Genomic DNA, 21,159 nt, shown 5'->3' on the forward strand with positions numbered 1-21,159 from the left:
CTGCATTCAATTCTAGAAAATATTAATAGTGCAAGCTCTCAAGTTGCTTTGAGATTGCTACTCCCTCTAATTGGTGCTGTGAGCTTTCATTCAGTGTTTTGATACTTGATTTGAGATGATGCTGCTCTGTTCAGATTAGGGAACACCATAAAATGAAACTAAAGGAAAGCAGTGGGGAGGGAAAGGGTGTTAGCAAAGTTAAACTGAAGGTGCAAAATGTATGCAGGAAAAGAGATGTGAAAGAACTTGAATTGATAAAGTGCCTTTCATGACCTCTGGGTGCAATGCTCCTTGGGACATCCAATCAAGTACTTTTTTGAAAAGTAGTCACTGTTGTAATGTAGGAAATATGAAGGCTCAGCACATGGCCCATCAAAGCAAGCAAGCTGTAACAGGGCCAGAGAAATGTCAGCCATCTATGTAAACGGCTGTAAATCCCACATGTACAAACAGTGATCTTGTGCAATATCTTTTTATGGCTTTTCCCTCATCTGGTCAATTCATTACTCTTCATGTCTTGGCTCCCTTTAACACCCATTTTAGAGATTATAGTCTGAGAAGGGGGATTGAAGGTTGTATAGATTCATAGCACTTTTTTGCCCCCACATGGTAGGTAGGAAAAGGAGCTTCCTTTTTAAAATAATGATTAGTGAGTAGAGTAGGAGGCAGTTCATTTAGAATAATCATAGACTCTGGGTTCAGTGGGCTTAATGGCCTGAAAGGCCTTTTGCTCTGTACTTTTGTGAAACGATCACCTCTGGTATAAGCCAATGGCCTTGGGCTACATGGGAACAGCCTGTGTGTCTGGTTTACTTAATATTTCTCCTTACTCACCCATCCAGTTTGGCACTTTTTGTCACCTCAACATAGCTAAGAACTTCACCTGTTCTCAATAATGTGGAGATGCCGGTGATGGACTGGGGTTAACAATTGTAAACAATTTTACAACACCAAGTTATAGTCCAACGATTTTATTTTTAATCCCACAAGCTTTCGGGGGCTTTCCCCTTCCTCAGGCAGTGTGGAAAAGACAATTGGAAAAGGCCGTGTGGAAAAGACAATTGTCCACACGGCCTGAGGAAGGGGAAAGCCCCCGAAAGCTTGTGGGATTAAAAATAAAATCGTTGGACTATAACTTGGTGTTGTAAAATTGTTTACAATTGTTCTCAATAAGGTATTGATATCTTGCCACATTGTATTAAGAGCACTAATGCACACCTTTAGCATCCACTGTTAATTATAGACTGTAACAATCATATTATTGCAGTTTATATTGATTTAAGTCTAATTCTGGGCCCTGTGCTCAGTTTGTGCTGTTAAATCAGTCTGCTATAGACTGGTGGTAGATTTATGAACTTTGGGGGAGAGGAGGAAGTGTGTGTGTGGGGGGAGGGGGTGTAAAGGGAATAGGAAGGGAAATGAAGGGTCACTTCCATTAACTGAACTATTTCCAACTAGATTTTTCTGAAAATGAGACCTGCATTTTATGTAGTTATCTTTCATGTCCCAAAGTGTGTTATGTGCATTACTTTTAAAGTGGTGACTGCTATGTATATAGGTAATATAACAACCATTTTGCATACAGCAACAGCTTATGACCAGCAGAGACAAATGAGCAATTAACCTTGATGGTGTTGGTTGAGGGAAGAATGTTGGGCAGGCTACCAGGAGCATTACCAGCTCTTTGAAATATCCACTTGAATAGGTAGGGCCTCCTATTTAACATCTTGCTCAGAACATCATCTTTGACAGTAATGCACTGGATTGTCAACCTAAATTGTGCTTAAGTTGTGGAGTGAGCTTGAACAATCAACCTTCTGGCAGTGAAGTTTTACCAACTGAGCCAAGCGTATCGTCTTGGTTATTAACCATAAGAGATAGGAGTAGGCCATTCGGCTACTTGAGCCTGCTCCGCCATTCAATTGGACCACAATACTGCCTACAGCTCTAAAAGCTGCATGCAATGAAACAACTTGATAGATATTAAGAGGGGTGACCAAAAGCTTGGGGGCAGAGGGGTTGGAGAATCTTGGGAAAGAGGGCTAGAGGTGTTTGGGAGAGAATTGCTGAAGACACGTCTGGTAATGGAGGAGGGGGGGGGGGAGAAAGGGAGATGCACAAGGTAGAATTGGAAGAATGGAGGGTTGTAGGTTAGAGATAAGGAGGGGCACTGCCAAAGAGATTTAACTACAAAAATGAGTTTTAAATTTGGGGGCATTGGGGGACCAGGAGTGATGGGTAAGTGGGACTTAGTGCAGGATAAGATATCGGCAGTAGACCTTGAAGTAGTCAAGTTTATTAAAGGTATTTGACAGGAAAGCATTGGAATAGTGGAGTTTGGAAGTGACAAAGGCATGAATAAGGGCGTCACTGACACAGCTGGACGATGTGGAGGTGGAACTAGGTGGTCGTTGTGATGGAGAGAATGAGGTTGGAAGATCAGCTTGCGGTCAAGTAGAATGCTGAGACTAAATAGTCTGGTTCAGCCTGAGTGATGTGTACTAAGTGACAATTAGATTTGGTGCTTGCTGTGAGCTTTTAAAGGTTTCCTTTTTTTAAAATCACATTTCTGTAGTTTGTAAACTAAATCATTGAAATTGACATCTGTAATTGAATGTCTTTACCATGAGTTGTATAGTGTCAAGAGAATTTGAAATTAGTGAACCCACAAAGTTCCAACTGAATTTAATCTTGTTTTTCTATAGGGTATACTTAAATTGTCTATAAGCACAGAAATAGGCCAAGCGGTCTTTGCTGGCATTTATGCTCCAGACGAGCCTCCTCCTTCCCTACTTCATCTACCCCTATCAGCATACCCTTCTATTCCTTTCTCCTTCCTGTGCTTATCTAGCTTCCCCTTAGATGCATCTATGCTATTTGCCTCAACTATTCCTAGTGGTACCAGGTTCCATGTTCTTACCACTCTTTACCCAAAGAAGTTTCTCCTGAATTCTCTTGGATTTATTAGTGACTATCTTATATTGATGACCTCTAGTTTTGGACTCCCCACAAAAGGAAATATTTTTTCTACAAATACCCTATCAAACCCTTTCATTATCTTAAAGATCAATAGCAGGTCACCCCGCAGCCTTCTCTTAGAGACCGAATGGCGGCCTCCTGTGCTGTTTAGTCTTTCCTGATAAGTATATCCTGTCAGTTCCTTGTGAATCTTTTTTGCACCCTCTCCAATGCCTCTATATCCTTTTTATAATATGGAGACCAGAACTGTGCCTAGTCCTCTATACAAGCTTAGCATAACTTCTCTGCTAGAGGGATAGAATTGAAAAGCAATGAACCCCAGTGCTTGCTTTGCCTTTTTTCTGGTCTTATTAACTTGTCTCTCCTTTTAGTGATTTTTGTATCTGTACCCTGAGATCCATTTGCTCCTCTACCCTATTTAGACTCTTATTATCCAAGCAATATGTGGCCTTATTCTTCCTACCAAAATCACACTTATCTATATTGAAATTCATTTGCCAATTACACACCCATTCTGAATGTTTATTAATGTCATCTGCAAATTGATGCAAATACTTGCCCCACTTGCAAGGAGGGGGCAAAGAGCCAACTTAAAAAAAAAGTACAGTTTCTCCATAACTTTGTAATTAGTGAGTCCTTTTAACACTAATGCAGTCCATAAGCCTAAGCCACAAAAGACATCACTAACATGTGTAAATTATATGAACTTAACAGTACTAGTCAAATTAAAATGTCACCAATATGTTTAATTTCACAGCTGTTTAAATTGCAATGGTTTATACCACTATGCTGTAGGTAACATGGCATGTACCATCAATATAAATAATAATTACATTAAGATTCCTATTATATAAACAAGTGGAGACCTCGCCCTACACCCCACAAAAGGCTGTTTTTTTTTATACAGGCCAGAGCCTAGAAATACACTTATCCCTTCCAAACTTTTTTTTGATTTATGGGAAACGAGTTTAACAGTAGTTCTAAGAGCAGCAGGGCAGTGCTAGCTTTTCTCCTTCCTGGATGAGGGTGTGCTAAGTCATTCATGACATCAGTATCCAAAGACAAAGGTGGTTCTGGACTCTTTATTGATAGTCACACATAAAATATCACTTTACAGGACTTACTGGCACATACAGCTCAACAAATGGGTTCCTTTATCCACTTGCCAATACTGTAATGATGAGGGCCTTGTAATAACAATTCAGGAGATTCTCAAATGGAGGTGGTACTGTTGGGGAGTTGCCCTTTGAGCCTGTTTGTGGAGTATCAGGTGTGAGCTCTAGCAATCTCAGCTGAAGATTACTTATGTAGTCATGTGCAGTTTGTATCGCAACCAAACACCTTGAGATCATACATGGCAGGAGGGTGGAGGGATTTTCACAGTGCAGTTCTGCACTGTTATTTTCATAAGACATTTAATCAGCATCTGCTCCCTCCATCTCTTCTCTATACTGGGATTGATCTTCCTCCAATTCCTTTAGTGAACAACTCAGGATAGATCTTTGAACAGATTCCCTCTCCCCTGAAAAGGAAGGAAAGAAAAGGTTAAGGAGACTTAACCTCTTTGGATGAGTCAAAACTATGAGGTTACTTTTATACAGTCATCCACCTCAGGACTCCAATTAAGTTTTTCTACTGCCCAATTTTCTCCCTTCGCCTCCTGAAGGTGTTGCTGCACTGGAGTACAGTTTCTCCGCTAACGTGACAAAGTGGCAATTCTTCAAGCGAACACAGATCATGAAGTCAGCAGCCGATTTAACTAAGTGTTATCACAGCCAAGCCTGATCTTATCCGTACTCAATGCTTAAGGAACTCTGGCTGATTTCCTTCCTTAATGCTGGTGCTTATATTCAGTCAAATTTATTAGAGGCCAGCTCGAGGTAAGTTAGCTTGCTTTATCTCTGTGTTGGTGGGTTATCACATTCAGCAAAAAATATCCCATAAACACATCCCAGACGTTCCACAGCATTTAAAGAAAACAAGAGTCTATTTTGCAGGTGTTTTGAAAGTGATGGGCAGTGGAAACAGGAAGCCTCAGAAAACACCAACTCAAAGTAAAATGTCCTCACCTTCGGTTTTACAGTCTTTCAGGAGGAGTAGCAACTGCTTGCGGTTATACTGGATAAGGAACTTCTGGCAGGTTCGGATCGTACCTCAAAAGAGTCCAAAATTCATCATGATTATTCGTGCTCTCGAAAGTTACACTGCATTAAACAAGGACAGAATTGTATACCTGTGTGCAACTATCAGTCTAATGTGTGGATTGATAAAGACTTGTTTAGGTAGAACAACAGAGTACAACAAACTCCTACCTGATAATCTAATTCCAATTTTTTTTTAAAGTGTTGAAAGATGATGGCTCAGTTAATGCTCTACACTTACTGGCTTGGATATGGCTCAATGTTGTAGCCAGCACATGGAGTCTATAGATGGCTATAATCTCAAGGGTACATTACTTGAAGATTTCCACTCTCCCACCCTCTGTATGGCTGTTACATTAATGCCAGAACTTCAAGGGTCAGTTTGTTTCATCTCTACATTCCAGATGGTGCTAGTATCATTCAGCACTAATAATGATTGGGAGCATAATCTCAGGATTACTGCTAGAAACATAGAAGACAGACAGATTTGCATTTATATATCGCTTTTGCGGCCTCAGGACGTCCCAAAGTTGTTTACAGTCGATTAAGTACTTTTGAAGTATAGTCACTTGTAATGTAGGAATCACAGCAGCCAATTTGCTCATAGCAAGCTCCCACAACAGCAATCAAAAGATCATTTGTAAGTGTTGGTTGAGGGATAAACGTTGGCCAGGACATCAGAATAACTCCCCTGCTCTTTGAAATAGTGCCGTGGGATCTTTTCTGTCCACCTGAGAGGACAGACTGGGGCCTCGGTTTAACATCTCATCTGAAAGATGGCACTTCAGACAATGCAGCACTCCTTCAGTGAAGTATCAGCCTGGAATATATGCTCAAGTCTCTAGAGTGGGCCTTGAACTCAGGAGCGAGAGTGTTACCGCTGAGCTAAGGCTGACACCGTAAAGTGGAGTTGGGAGGATTCATAAGAAATAGGAGCAGGAGTAGGCCATATGGCCCCTCGAGCCTGCTCTGCCATTTAATAAGATCATGGCTGATCTTTGACCTCAACTCCACTTTCCCACCCAATCCCCATAATCCCTCGATTTTCCCTTAAAGTCCAAAAATCTATCGATCTCAGTCTTGAATATACTCAACGACTGAGCATCCAGAATGCCAAAGATTCACCATTCTCTGAATGAAGAAATTCCTCATCATCTCAGTCCTAAATTGCCCACCCTTTATCCTGAGACTAAGTACCCTAGTTCTAGACTCTCCAGCCAGTGGGAAACAGGCTCTAGCCTGACAAGCCCTTTAAGAATTTTATACGTTTCAATGAGATCACCTCATTCTTCTAAACCCCAGAGAATATAGGCCCATTCTACTCAATCTCTCCTCATAGGAGAACCCTCTCATCCCAGAAATCAATCTAGTGAATCTTTGTTGCACCGCCTCTAAGGCAAGTACATCCTTCCTTAGGTAAGGAGACCAAAACTATTCACAGTACTCCAGGTGTGGTCTCACCAAAGCCCTATACAATTGCAGCAAGACTTCTTTACTCTTGTACTCCAATCCCCTTGCAATAAAGGCCAACATAACATATGCCTTCCTAATTGCTTGCTGTACCTGCAAGTTAACTTTGTGTTTCGTGGACAAGGACACCCAAATCTCTCTGAACAACATTTAATAGTTCCTCACCATTTTTTAAAAATTCTGTTTTTCTTTTCTCCCTACCAAAGTGAATAACCTCACATTTCCCCACATTATACTCCATCTGCCACCTTCTGGCCCATTCACTTAACCTATCTATATCCTTTGCAGCCTCTGTATCCTCCCACCTAGCTTTGTATCGTCAGCAAACTTGGATACATTAAACTCAGTCACTTCATCTAAGTCATTAATATAGATTGTAAATAGCTGAGGCTCAAGCACTGATCCTTGCAGCACTCCTCTAGTTACAGCCTGCCAACTTGAAAATGACCCATTTACCCCTACTCTCTGTTTTCTGTCCGTTAACCAATCCTCTATCTATGCTAATATATTACCCCCAACCTCATGAGCCCTTATCTTGTGTAACAACCTTTTGTGTGGCACCTTATCAAATGCAAAGTGGATATTAGGATATAGAAAGCATAACCACGACGCTATTGAAGCTAAGTCAATTATGAGATTTAAGGGGGAATTAAACATTCAAAGGGAAAAGAGCAGGGGCATGAGATTAGCGTCAATAACCCGGGTGGGGGGAGCTAGCAACTGGCACAATGGGTCTAATGACTAATTCTACAAAATAAATTTCCAGCATTCTTACCTCCCACGTGTAACGTGTTAAAAAAACACGGATATTTCTGGTTCTTGTTCTCCAAGAAGGTGATAAATGGCAGGGATGACCATAGCAGCCGATAGAAATCTTTTCGACACCTTATTAAGACAATCCCTGTGTAGGCATTTAGGTACTTGACTGGGAGGAGAGGGGAAAACAATCACTGATCAGTATATCAGCAGTACAATGACTTTATGGAAACTTATTTTGTTCATGGTGCATTTTTCCTGGAGTTCTTTCAGGGCTCAAAGCAGGTTGACTAAAAGAAATAACCCTTTGTGGAATCTGCATATTTTATTAGTCATTAGTTCATTCTAAGAAAAAACTGGCTGAGAAGGGACTAGTTGGCTTTTGTACATTTTTAAACTAAGGACAAAGTCATCTATAATTTAATAAGAATTTTAAATTCCAGAGCATTTTCCTAGTTACATAGTATAGAATCATACAGCACAGAAGGAGGTCATTTAGCCTATTGTATCTGTGCTGGCTCTTTGAACGAACAATCCAATTAGTCCCACTCCCCTGCTCTTCCCCCATTGCCCTGTGAATTTTTCCTTTTCAAGTATTTATCCAATGCCCTATTGAATCTGCTTCCACCACCCTTTCAGGCAGTGCATTCCAGATCATAACAACTCGCTACGTTAAAAAAAATTCTCATCTGCCCCCTGATACTTTTGCAAATTATCTTAAATCTGTGTCCTCTGGTTACCAACCCTCCTGCCAGTGAAAACAGTTTCTCCTTATTTACCCTAAAACCCCTCATAATTTTGAACACCTCTATTAAACCTCCCCTTAACCTTCTCTTCTCTAAGGAAAACAATCCCAGCTTCTCTAGTCTCTCCACATAACCGAAGTCCCTCATCCCTGATAGCAGGAGTGAGATATACAGTTGGTGTATCTTTTCATGAGATACATTCAAAATAAAGTCTTTTTTGAAAAATACATAACAGGCATTTGGCTGAATGTCAAGATAAAGTTGGCCAAGATAAAAAACACCCAAGAACAGTAGAAGTTAACATTTACAGGGAGCGGGCTATGCTCCACTACCCTAAAACAGATTATATTAAACATCATGAGTTTTTCACAAAATTAGTTCCTGACTAATTGCAAAGCCATTAAGGTTCATCTCTACAGATCTCTTCCTGATAGCTGCTGGATTTGTTCTGCCAAAGGATCATTATGGCAACAAGAATGTTTAATAAATTAATTCCTTGCTTTATACCTTTGGCCACAGTCTGATAGGAGGCTTATTCTGCTGCTTCCCAAATTCCCAAAGGTTAGGAGAAGACTCGTGACATGTCACTGTGGCTCCCAGCCAGTAATTAAACGTCAATGGCACCTCCATATGCTGCTGGGTCAGGTGATGGACTGGAGCACAATATCGTAAATCAGTCTTTCAATACATTACTGTTAAACAGTCACAAAAGACAAACGGATTCAACCTTCAAGGTTCTTCTCCAATCTTCAAAGTTGATGCAGCAGCACTAGGGTTGCCAACTCTGGTAGGGCATATTCCTGGAGGTTTCATCACATGACTTCCCGACTAAAGCCCTAACAGCCTTTTTTCCCTTCTCCAATATCCAACTAATAAATGAAAGTGTTCAAAGAAAATGAAAAAAAGCATACAATTTTTAAAAATATCCCAATGATTTTTCTCCCGGGTTGCTCGCATCGGTATCCAGGACAAACCTGGAGTGTTGGCAACCCTAAGCAGCATATGACAACAACCATTAATAGGCTCAGGATGGTGAGGAGTATTGCTGTGGCAACACATATCTAGCTTTTCATCCTCTCAGCTGGCTGCAAGTTCCTTTGTCTTTTTAATAGCTTTCCATTTGCAATCTTTTATATCATCTAACAGTTTTCTAAATTAAGAGTTTGCAGGTCATTCAGCCCACTAATTCCCTCTGTGTGACTGGAATCTCTGTTGTTCTTTCTCCCCCTTTTTTTTTGAAACCTAACTAAAATGATTTTAAGTATATACTGCTGGGTCAGGTGATGATCTGGAGCACAATATGGTAAATCATTTAATTTTCCATTCTGTTGAAGAATCTAAGCCGGGTACATTAACCTGCCCTTTCTCATGCTGCGTGACTTGCTGTGTATTTCCAACATTTCTTGTTTTCATTTCAGATTTCCATTTTAAAAAAACTGTACAGTCTCTCTAAGTGGTCAGCTATTGATTCAACAGCACTGCTGCCACCATATTTCAGACCCCATACACAAGGTTCAAGGGAGAATCATGTCAGGATCAGTGAACCACAACTATATCAGGACAATCAAGACTACCTGCTTAAACAACAACTTGTATTTATATAGCACATTTAACATAGGAAAACATTCCAAGGCACTTCATAGGAGAATAATCAGACAAAAATTGACACCGAACCAAAAGAGGAGATATTAGGATAGGTAACTAAAAGCTTATTCAAAAAGGTAGTTTTTAAAGGAGGGCAGAGAGGCGGAGATTTAGGGAGGGAATTCCAGAGCCTAGCACCTAGACAGCTAAAGGCACAGCTGCCAGTGGTAGGTTGAAGGGAGTGGGGATGCGAAAGAGCCCAAGTTGGAGAAACGCAGAGTTCCTGGAGGGTTGTTGGGCTGGAAGAAGTTACAGAGGTAGGAAGGGGCGAGGTTATGGAGGGATTTGAACATGAGGATGTAAATTGGAGGTGTTGGTGGACCAGGAGCCAAAGTAGGTCAGCAAGCACAGGGGTGATGGGTGAACGGTACTTGGGTTAGGATACTAGCAGCAGAGTTTTGGATGAGCTCAAGTTTATGGAAGTTGGAAGATGGGAGGCCAGCCAGGAGAGCATTGGAATAGTCAAATCTGGAGGTAACAAAGGCATGGATAAGGGTTTCAGCAGCAGATGGGCTGAGGTAGTGGCGGAGACCGGCGGTGTTATGGAGGTGGAAGTAGGCGGTCTTTGTGATGAAGAGAACATGGGGTCAGAAGCTCAGCTCAGGGTCAAATAGGAAGGATGAATGGTTTACTTATGTTGAAGATTAGCTCAGGCATAGAGTAAAGAATGAATTTTGATGCAAGAATATAAACCACAAGCAAAAAAGTATAGTGTTGGAAATAAACTGAGGCAGACCAATAGCTTGAAGACTAAAGCAGATGAGAACATATAAAATACCCTGAAGCCTGTGTGTGAGATGGGAGATGTTGGAGCAGTGCTGTTGAATACCCTTAATGACCATTTACAGAGAGCTCATGGGTTTAATTAAATATTTTTCCTCCCTCATCGCCATCTTCTCCAGGAAGAAAGAGAGCCAAGTCTAATTCTCTCCTTCCAGTGTGGACATCATGCAGTTTCCAGCAGGCATCAGTGATCATGAGTGAGAACTGACTAAATTTCGCTCCCCATCTGCAGCCCTGGCAGAGAACAGCCAACTCAGCACAAACCAGGGATCACAGGACGGGCCAAACACAAGCAACAAATAAGATAAAGCTGAGTCCTGGTCTAGGGAACATAAAAATAACTGAACAGGGATATAACTTGTTCAGTGAATTTTACAGTAACACACCGGATCAACACAGTGCACTGGACCAATACATTGTATCCAATCCCTTCCAACTTCAGTTTGATTACTGTGGACCTTTCAGTACGTACCTGCCAGGGATAAAGAGCAACAGCCAAACCCAAAGTCACCATGCGCTCGAGCGATTGCATCTTTAACTGTTTTATAGACATTCTTCTCCTCTATACACCGCCGAAACTGGGGGTTCTCGAACACTATCTCGCACAGGAGGTACCTGCACATGGAGAAATGCCACAAGTTTGTTTGGATGTTTTAGATATTTTCTCTGTATCGTATCACACAACTTTACATATCAGGCATTTTTCACTGTCAATCAATGCCATCAACCCCACCCCCCCCCCCCAACCCTGCCCCCCTCCCCCAGATTAACTGGTCATTTATCTCCTTGCTGTTTGTGGGATGTTGCTGGCACAGAAACACTGCCATGTTCCTTTAACACTGTCACTGCTCATCAAAATGTAACTCAATGTGAAAGCACTTTGAGATGTTGAAACACAACAGGCCTTATGAGGTAATACTTGTATAATTTGTTATTCAGGCGTTGATCATCTACTGAGTCATCAATCAATAAGTTAAAAACGGCAAATTGTTAAAGAGTCAGATTGTCTGCAAGGGCTCTTAGTGAAATGTATTTGAACAATCTCAGTTCAGTTCATAGTGAGCACAAGTCCATGGCACAAAACTGCCCTTAATTTAGCACAAATCGATAACTTTACGCACCAGATTCATAACAATGGCCAGTGTAGGAAACGTAAATGTCACGAGAGCAAGAGTGGAGTGTTAAAGGAACTAAGGTGCAATATTGAAGTACGATAGAGGGTGCAAATTCTTGCATTAATTTCAGTATTTGATACCAAGACTGGGTGCCAAAATGTGTCCCCCTTCCTAGCTCAGCAAGGGCACAAAATTTCATTCAAAACCATTTCTTCCCTTCTGGTAAGCTGGGTCCATATTCACAGAACTTGTATACCAAACATCTTTTGTGGAGGGGATGTCAGGTAGATGTCTGACATGAGCAGAAACCCATTATCATGCTTAAGAGTCTTTAGACTACACTACTGAGAACCCACACAGTTATCTGTTTGCCCGATATGGAGTACATACTCTCTTCCTATAGGGACATATGCCATTTACTCAAGCCCAGATAGTCTACCTATGCACAAATTGGTAGAGCCAAGGCTCAGGGACCTCCAAGTATGCACTGTTATGCCGCTGGAGTTTAACCAGCACAGAACACTACTTGTCCAACCAGCAGTTATCTGGAGCCAGATGGGAAGAATTCCAGCTTCCAGCCCCCACTCCCCAGCTACAAGTCTATCCCTCCAGGTTCCATTAGTCAGTCAAGCTGCTTGGTCAATCATCAACAGTGCCCTGAAGTGTTTTGAAGCTGCCTGGCTCAGGTATCAGATTATCAAGTCTGCCACAGATCATAGAACCATAAAAAATTTACAGCACAGAAGGAGGCCATTCGGCCCATCGTGTCTGCGCCGGCCGAAAATGAGCTATCCAGCTTAATCCCACTTTCCAGCACTTGGTCCGTAGTCTTATAGGTTACGGCACTTCAGGTGCATATCCAGGTACTATTTAAATGAGTTGAGGGTTTCTGCCTCTACCACCCTTTCAGGCAGTGAGTTCCAGACTCCCACCACCCTCTGGGTGAAAAATTTTTTCCTCAGCTCCCCTCTAATCCTTCTACCAAATACTTTAAATCTATGGTCCCTGGTTATATATCTCTCTGCTAAGGGAAATAGGTCCTCCAAATACACTCTATCTAGGCCCCTCATAATTTTGTACACTTCAATTAAATCTCCCCTCAGACTCCTCTGTTCCAAAGAAAGCAACCCCAGCCTATCCAATCTTTCCTCATAGCTAAAATTCTCCAGTCCTGGCAACATCCTCGTAAATCTCCTCTGCACCCTCTCTAGTGCGATTACATCATTCCTGTAATGTGGTGACCAGAACTGTACACAGTATTCAAGCTGTGGCCTAATTAATGTTTTATACAGTTCTAGCATAACCTTCCTGCACTTATATTCTATGCCTCGGCTAATAAAGGAAAGTATTCCATATGCCTTCTTAACCACCTTATCTACCTGTCCTGCTACCTTCAGGGATCTGTGGACATGCACTCCAAGGTCCCTCACTTCCTCTACACCTCTCAGTATCCTCCCATTTATCGTGAATTCCCTTGCCTTGTTTGCCCTCCCTAAATTGCATTACCTTACAATTCTCCGGATTGAATTCCACTTGCCACTGACCAGTCCATTGATATGTTCCTGCAGTCTACAGCTTTCCTCCTCACTATCAAATGCACGGCCAATTTTTGTATCATCTGCAAACTTATTAATCATGCCCCCTACATTTAAGTCCAAATCATTAGTATACACCACAAAAAGCAAGGGACCTAGTACTGAGCCCTGCAGAACCCCACTGGAAACAGCCTTCCAGTCACAAAAGCTCCCGTCGACCATTACCCTTTGCTTCCTGCTTCTGAGCCAATTTTGGATCCAACTTGCCACTTTCCCTTGGATCCCATGGGCTTGTACTTTTTTGACCAGTCTGCCACGTGGGACATTGTCAAAAGCCTTGCTAAAATCCATGTAGACTACATCAAACGCGCTACCCTTATCGACCCTCCTTGTTACCTCCTCAAAAAATTCAATCAAGTTAATCAGACACGACCTTCTTTTAACAAATCCATGCTGACTGTCCTTGATTACTCGATGCATTTCTAAGTGACGGTTTATCGTGTCCCTCAGAATTGATTCCAATAATTTGCCCACTACCGAGGTTAGACTGACTGGCCTGTAATTACTCGGTCTATCCTTCGCTCCCTTTTTAAACAACGGTACAACATTAGCAGTCCTCCAAACCTCCGGCACCACGCTTGTATCCAGTAAAGTTTGGAAAATGATAGTCAGAGCCTCCGCTATTTCCTCCCTTGCTTCTTTTAACAGCCTGGCATACATTTCATCCGGGCCTGGTGATTTATCTATCTTCAAAGATGCTAAACCCCTTAATACTTCCCCTCTCACTATATTTATCCCATCCAATATTTCACATTCCTCCTCCTTAACTACAATGGTTATTACAATCGATTTGGTTCCGAACAGAAAACATTGGTGGGAGTAGTTTATAGGCCCCCAAAACAGCAGTTTTCTTGATTAATACACTGGACAGTGTATTAATCAAGAAATAATAGGAGCTTGTAACAAAGGTAATGCAATAATCATGGGGGACTTTAATCTTCATATAGACTGGGTATTCTGCAGCGAGTGACTCACCTCCTGACTCCCCAAAGCCTTCCCACCATCTACAAGGCACAAGTCAGGAGTGTGATGGAATACTCTCCACTTGCCTGGATGAGTGCAGCTCCAACAACACTCAAGAAGCTCGACACCATCCAGGACAAAGCAGCCCGCTTGATTGGCACCCCATCCACCACCGTAAACATTCACTCCCTTCACCACCGGCACACAGTGGCTGCAGTGTGTACCATCCACAGGATGCACTGCAGCAACTCGCCAAGGCTTCTTCGACAGCACCTCCCAAACCTGCGACCTCTACCATCTAGAAGGACAAGGGCAACAGGCACATGGGAACAACACCACCTGCACGTTCCCCTCCAAGTCACACACCGTCCCGACTTGGAAATATATCACCGTTCCTTCATCGTCGCTGGGTCAAAATCCTGGAACTCCCTACCTAACAGCACTGTGGGAGAACCTTCACCACACAGACTGCAGCAGTTCAAGAAGGCAGCTCACCACCACCTTCTCAAGGGCAGTTAGGGATGGGCAATAAATGCTGGCCTTGCCAGCGACGCCCACATCCTATGAACGAAAAAAAAAATAGACTGGATAAATCAAATTGGCATAGGCAGTCTGGAGAACGAGTTCGTAGAGCGCATTCAAGACAGTTTCCTAGAACAATAATACTTCATGGAACCAACCAGGGAACAGGCTATTTTAGATCTTATATTGTGTAATGAGACAGGGTTAATTGGTAATCTCACAGTAAAGGATCCTCTGGGGAAGAGTGATCATAATATGATAGAATTTCACATTGAGTTTGAGAGGTTTTTTTTTATTCGTTCACGGGATGTGGGCGTCGCTGGCAAGGCCGGCATTTATTGCCCATCCCTAATTGCCCTTGAGAAGGTGGTGGTGAGCCGCCTTCTTGAGCGAGATTTTACAACTGAGTGGCTTGCTAGGCCATTTCAGAGGGCAATTAAGAATCAACCACATTGCTGTGGGTCTGGAGTGACATACTTAAGTCCGAAACTAGAGTCGTAAACTTAAATAAAGCCAATTACATAGGTATGAAGGGCAAGTTGGTTAAGGTAGATTGGGAAATTAGATTAAAAGGTATGACAGTAGATAAACAATGGCAGACATTTAGAGAAATATTTCAATATTCCCAACGCATATACATTCCATTGATAAATAAAAACTCCACAGGAAATGTGATTCATCCGTGGCTAACTAAAGAAGTTAAGGATAGTATTAGATTAAAAGAAGAGGCTTATAATGTTGCAAAGAAGAGTAGTAAGCCTGAGGATTGGGAGAGTTTTAGAAACCAGCAAAGGATGACTGAAAAAAATTGATAAAAAGGGAGAAAATAGAACGAGAGTAAACGAGCAAGAAATATAAAATCGGATTATAAGAGCGTCTACATATATGTAAAAAGGAAGAGGGTAGCAAAAGTTAACGTTGGTCCCTTAGAGGCTGAGACAGGAGAAATTATATTGGGGAGTAAGGAAATGGCAGAGACGTTAAACAAATATTTTGTATCTGTCTTCACAGTAGAAGACACAAAAAGCATATCAGAAATATTGGGGAACCAAGGGGCTAATGACAGTGAGGAACTTTAAGTAATTAATATCAGTTGAGAAAAAGTACTGGAGAAACTAATTGGACTAAAAGCTGATAAATTCCCTGGACCTGATGGCCTACATCCTAGGGTTCTAAAAGAGGTGGCTGCAGAGACAGTGGATGCATTGGTTATGATCTTCAAAAATTCTCTAGATTCTAGAATGGTCCCAGCAGATTGGAAGGTAGCAAATGTTACCCCGCTATTCAAGAAGGGGGAGAGAGAGAAAACAGGGAACTACAGGCCAGTTAGCCTGACATCAATTGTTGGGAAAATGCTGGAATCCATTATTAAGGAAGTGGTAACAGGACAATTAGAAAATCATAATATGATTAGGCAGAGTCAACATGGTTTTATGAAAGGGAAATCGTGTTTGACAAATTTATTAGAGTTTTTTGAGGATGCAACTTGCAGGGTAGATAAAGGAGAACCAGTGGATGTAGTATATTTGGATTTTCAAAAGGCATTCGATAAGGTGCCGCATAAAAGGTTGTTACACAAGATAAGGGCTCATGGGATTGGGGGTAATATATTATCATGGATAGAGGATTGGTTAATGGACAGAAAAGAGAGAGTAGGGATAAACGGATCATTTTCAGGTTGGCAGGCTGTAACTAGTGGAGTGCCACAAGGATCGGTGCTTAGAACCATTGAAAAGATACAGCACAGAAGCGGGCCATTCGGCCCATCGTGTCCACGTCGGCTCGAAGGACAACCAGGTGCCCATTCTAATCCCACCTTCCAGCACCCGGTCCACGCCCTGCAGGTCCAGGTACTTTTTAAAAAGAGTTGAGGGTCCTTGCCTCTACCAACAATTCGGGCAGCGAATTCCATACACCCACCACCTTCTGGGTAAAAATGTTTTTCCTCATGTCCCCTCTAATCCTTCCGCCAATCAGTTTAAATCCATGTTCTTTAGGTCTTGAACTCTCCGCTAGGGGAAACAGGTACTTCCTGTCTACTCTATCTGGGCCCCTCATAATTTTGTACACCTCAATCAAGTCTCCCCTCAGCCTCCTCTGCTCCAAGGAAAACAACCCCAGCCTATCCAATCTCTCCTCGTAGCTGCAAATTCTTGTAAATCTTGTAAATCTTCTCTGCACTCTCTCCAGAGCAATTACGTCCTTTCTGTAATGTGGTGACCAGAACTGCGCACAATACTTCAGCAGTGGCCTTACCAGCGTTTTATACAGTTCCATCATTACATCACTGCTTTTGTATTCTATACCTCAGCTAATAACGGAGAGCATTCCGTATGCCTTCTTCACAACTTTATCTACCTGTACTGCCACCTTCAGGGACCTGTGCACATGCACTCCAAGGTCTCTCACTTTCTCTACCCCTCTCAATATATTCCCGTTTACTGCGTATTCCCTTTTACTGTTTGCCCTCCCTAAGTGCATTACCTCACACTTCTCCGGGTTGAACTCCATTTGCCACTTTTCCGCCCATTCCACCAACCCATTAATATCTTCTTGGAGTCTACAACTATCCTCTTCACTATCAACTACACGGCCAATTTTTGTGTCGTCTGCAAATTTGCCAATCATGCCCCCTACATTCAAGTCCAAATCATTAATATATACCACAAACAGCAAGGGACCCAACACTGAGCCCTGTGGCACACCACTGGAAACAGATTTCCATTCGCAAAGACATCCATCGACTTTTACCCTTTGTTTCCTGTTACTGAGCCAATTTTGGATCCAATTCGCTACATTTCCCAGTATCCCATGGGCTTTTACCTTTCTGACCAGTCTGCCATGTGGGACCTTGTCAAATGCCTTACTAAAATCCATGCAGACAACATCCACTGCACTACCCTCATCAATCCTCCTTGTCACTTCCTCAAAGAATTCAATCAGATTTGTACGGCATGACATTCCCTGAACAAATCCATGCTGACTATTCCTGATTAAACCATGCCTTTCCAAGTGACAGTTTATCCTATCTCTCAGTATTGATTCTAATAGTTTGCCCACCACCGAGGTAAGACTGACCGGCCTATAATTGTTCGGCCTTTCCCTTGTACCCTTTTTAAACAATGGTACTACTTTTACAGTCTTCCAGTACCTCCCCTGTATCTAGTGAGGATTGGACAATGATCCTCAGAGCATCCGCTATTTCCTCCCTGGCTTCCTTCAATAGCCTAGGAAACAATCCATCCGGCCCTGGTGACTTATCAACTTTCAAGGATTCCAGTCCCTCTAGTACTTCCTCTCTCGTTATGTTTACCTTATCCAATATTTCACACCTCTCCTCTTTAACTACTATGTCCGGATCATCCCTTTCCTTTGTGAATACGGAGACAAAATATTCATTAAAAACCCTACCCACATCCTCTGCTTCTACACACAAGTTACCCTCATCATCCCTGATAGGTCTCACCTTTTCCTTAGCTGTCCTCTTGTTCTTAATGTACTGATAAAACATTTTTGGGTTTTCTTTAATCTTACTAGCTAATATTTTTTCATGCCCTCTCTGCTTTCCTTTTTTACGTCATCCCTGTACTTTCTGCAGTATTATGCTTGGGCCTCAGCTATTTACAATCTACCTTAATGACTTAGATGAAGGGACCAAGTGTAATGTATCCAGGTTTCCTGATGATACAAAGCTAGGTGGGAAAGTAAGCTGTGAGGAGGACACAAAGAGTCTGCAAAGGGATATAGATACATTGAGTGAGTGGGCAAGAAGGTGGCAGATAGAGTATGATGTGGGGAAATGTGAGGTTATTCACTTTGGTAGGAAGAATAGAAAAACAGAATATTTTTTAAGTGGTGAGAAACTATTAAATGTTGGTGTTCAGAGAGACTTTGGTGTCCTCATAAAAGAAACACAAAAAGTTTGCATGCAGGTACAGCAAGTAATTAGGAAAGCAAATGACACGTTGGCCTTTATCACAAGGGGATTGGAGTACAAGAGTAAGGAAGTCTTACTATAATTGTACAGGGCTTTAGTGAGACCTCACCTGGAGTACTGTGTACAGTTTTGGTCTCCTTACCCAAGGAAGGATATACTTGCCTTAGAGACGGTGCAACAAAGGTTGACTAGTTTGATTCCTGAGATGAGAGGGTTGTCCTATGAGGAGGGATTGAGTAGAATGGGCCTATACTCTCTGGAGTTTAGAAGAATGAGAGGTGGTCTCATTGAAACATACAAGATTCTGAGGGGGCTTGACAGGGTAGGAACACAGGAACAGGAGTAGGCCATTCAGCCCCTTGTGCCTGGTCCGCCATTTGATAAGATCATGGCTGATCTGTGATCTAGCTCCATATACCTGCCTTTGGCCCATATCCCTTAATACCTTTGGTTACCAAAAAGCTTTCGATCTCACATTTAAATTTAGCAATTGAGCTAGTATCAATTGCAGTTTGCGGAAGAGAGTTCCAAACTTTTACCACCCTTTGTGTGTAGAAATGTTTTCTAATCTCACTCCTGAAAGGTCTGGCTCTAATTTTTAGACTGTGCCCCTTACTCCTAGTATCCCCAACCAGCAGAAATAGTTTCTCTCTATCCACCCTAACCATTCCCCTTAATATCTTATAAACTTCGATCAGATCACCCCTTAACCTTCTAAACTCTAGAGAATACAACCCCAATTGGGTGGAGGCTGAGAGTTTGTTTCCTCTGGTTGGAGAGTATAGAACCAAGGGGCATAGTCTCAGGATAAGGGGTAGGCCATTTAAGACTGAGATGAGGAGGAATTTCTTCACTCAGAGGGTTGTGAATCTTTGGAATTCTCTACCCCAAAGGGCTGTGGATGCTGAGTCATTGAGTATATTCAAGGCTGAGATCAATAGATTTTTTTTTAGAGTCGAGGGAAATCAAGGGATATGCGGATCGGGCTGGAAAGTGGAGTTGAGGTCGAAGATCAGCCATGATCTGATTGAATGGCGGAGCAGGTTCGAGGGGCCTTATGGTCTACTCCTGATCCTATTTCTTATGTTCTTTTGTTCCAACTTCTATCGCCAGGCCTGCCACCTTGGAGCCAACTCAACCTCAAGGAGGCCCTGCTTACCTGCTCCTCTCTCCCAAATGGATAATAGTTATTAGTTGGTCATTAGGCAACTGACAAGCACGGGTCAGAGTCTGTATTAGACAGATATCAGGTACCAGGTGTTCCTCACCAGTGGTCTGGTGGGCAAAAGAATTCACCATAAAATGTGGGACTTCATTGCTGCTATCCTCCTGACAAAAGCATGGGCGTCCACCAAACCTATTGAAATGTGGTTCCACCAGCTTCAGCAGCTCTTACTGCTCTGCAACCCAATCACGGTAGACACCAAACCATGGACACAAGAGCGTGTGTTCATTCCTGGTCTCCAGATGAAACTTTCAATCAGCTTTACAACAAACCTTGGTCCTCTGCACGGTGGATAGACCTACACAGGGCAGCTTGTGACATACCAGCCACCACTACCATGTACCAGGCTTACTAACTGTTTAATCCAGGTCCTCACACACATCTGTTGGCAAACTGGTGTGTCTGCCATGAGGCTGACTTCCCCTCCAGTGACAGGTTAGTGCAGGCCACACTAAACCTCCCTGCAACCGTTTTCCCTTTTTTGCCACAAGCCACCTCACAACTTGGTCCTGGATCTTGTAAATGGGCTGGAGGAAATCCATTCCTGTCTAGGAGAGGCAAATAATGCAGGAAAATATTTGGACCATACCATACTCCTGTAAGCTTAACCTGCACTGGGATTTGTGGCAATGAAGAAGACCAAAGTGTCCTTCAACCATTCACAGCAGTCTTGTCCATTCTGTGCCATTAAAATACAGTAAGGCGTATTCTCACTCTGAGAAGTGTACCAGACTTAAAATAAAATGGTCTCTGATTTTAACAACAACTGTAAAAGGAATTCTTTAAATGCTTTGACATTTCTAACCGTTATAATATTTTTTGAGGGGAGTTGCACCTTTAATAGTTAAATTCTGGCTGAGTAGCTAGTTACATTGTCCACATTGTCTAGGGGAAGCTGATTAACTGAACGCTGTGTATTACAAGAGGATTAATGTCCACCAGATAAAGAGCACATCAGACCTGATCCCAATTACCTGGATTTAAAGCGAACCATTGCTTTCTGCAGCAACTCGCAACAGTCACATCCACACCACGCAGTTCCGCAATCTGCTACAGCGGAAACGCAGCAACCTCGCTGATTGACAACACAACCGACCACTCGCAACAGCGGTAGCGGCCGCCCACAAGATCCCTGCGCCAATGGGCGCAGTTTAGAGGCGGGGCTTCTGTTGTCCTTCCGGATGTGGGCGGGGCTAGTGGCTGCTGGTACAATATTTAAAGGGACATTTACTGCAATTAGCACTGAGGTTACTTTCCTTTTAGAGTGTATAAATATAGGTTGT

At 42.4% G+C, this 21,159-nt stretch overlaps 1 protein-coding gene across 1 annotated transcript; it reads right to left on the reverse strand.

The window, feature by feature from the left end:
- Positions 1–4,047: 4,047 nt before the first annotated feature.
- Positions 4,048–20,938, reverse strand: pop5 (POP5 homolog, ribonuclease P/MRP subunit). The gene is made up of 5 exons (XM_068005652.1): positions 20,851–20,938; positions 10,992–11,134; positions 7,366–7,515; positions 5,049–5,132; positions 4,048–4,501 (listed from the first exon to the last, which is right to left on the reverse strand). Exons 1-5 carry the CDS (start codon positions 20,868–20,870, stop codon positions 4,395–4,397), a joined length of 504 nt encoding a protein of 167 aa, XP_067861753.1. The 5' UTR covers positions 20,871–20,938; the 3' UTR covers positions 4,048–4,394.
- Between the last annotated feature and the right edge of the window lie 221 nt (positions 20,939–21,159).

Source organism: Heptranchias perlo, chromosome 25 (genome assembly GCF_035084215.1).
Source record: "Heptranchias perlo isolate sHepPer1 chromosome 25, sHepPer1.hap1, whole genome shotgun sequence".
In the NCBI taxonomy this organism is placed as follows: Eukaryota; Metazoa; Chordata; class Chondrichthyes; order Hexanchiformes; family Hexanchidae; genus Heptranchias; species Heptranchias perlo.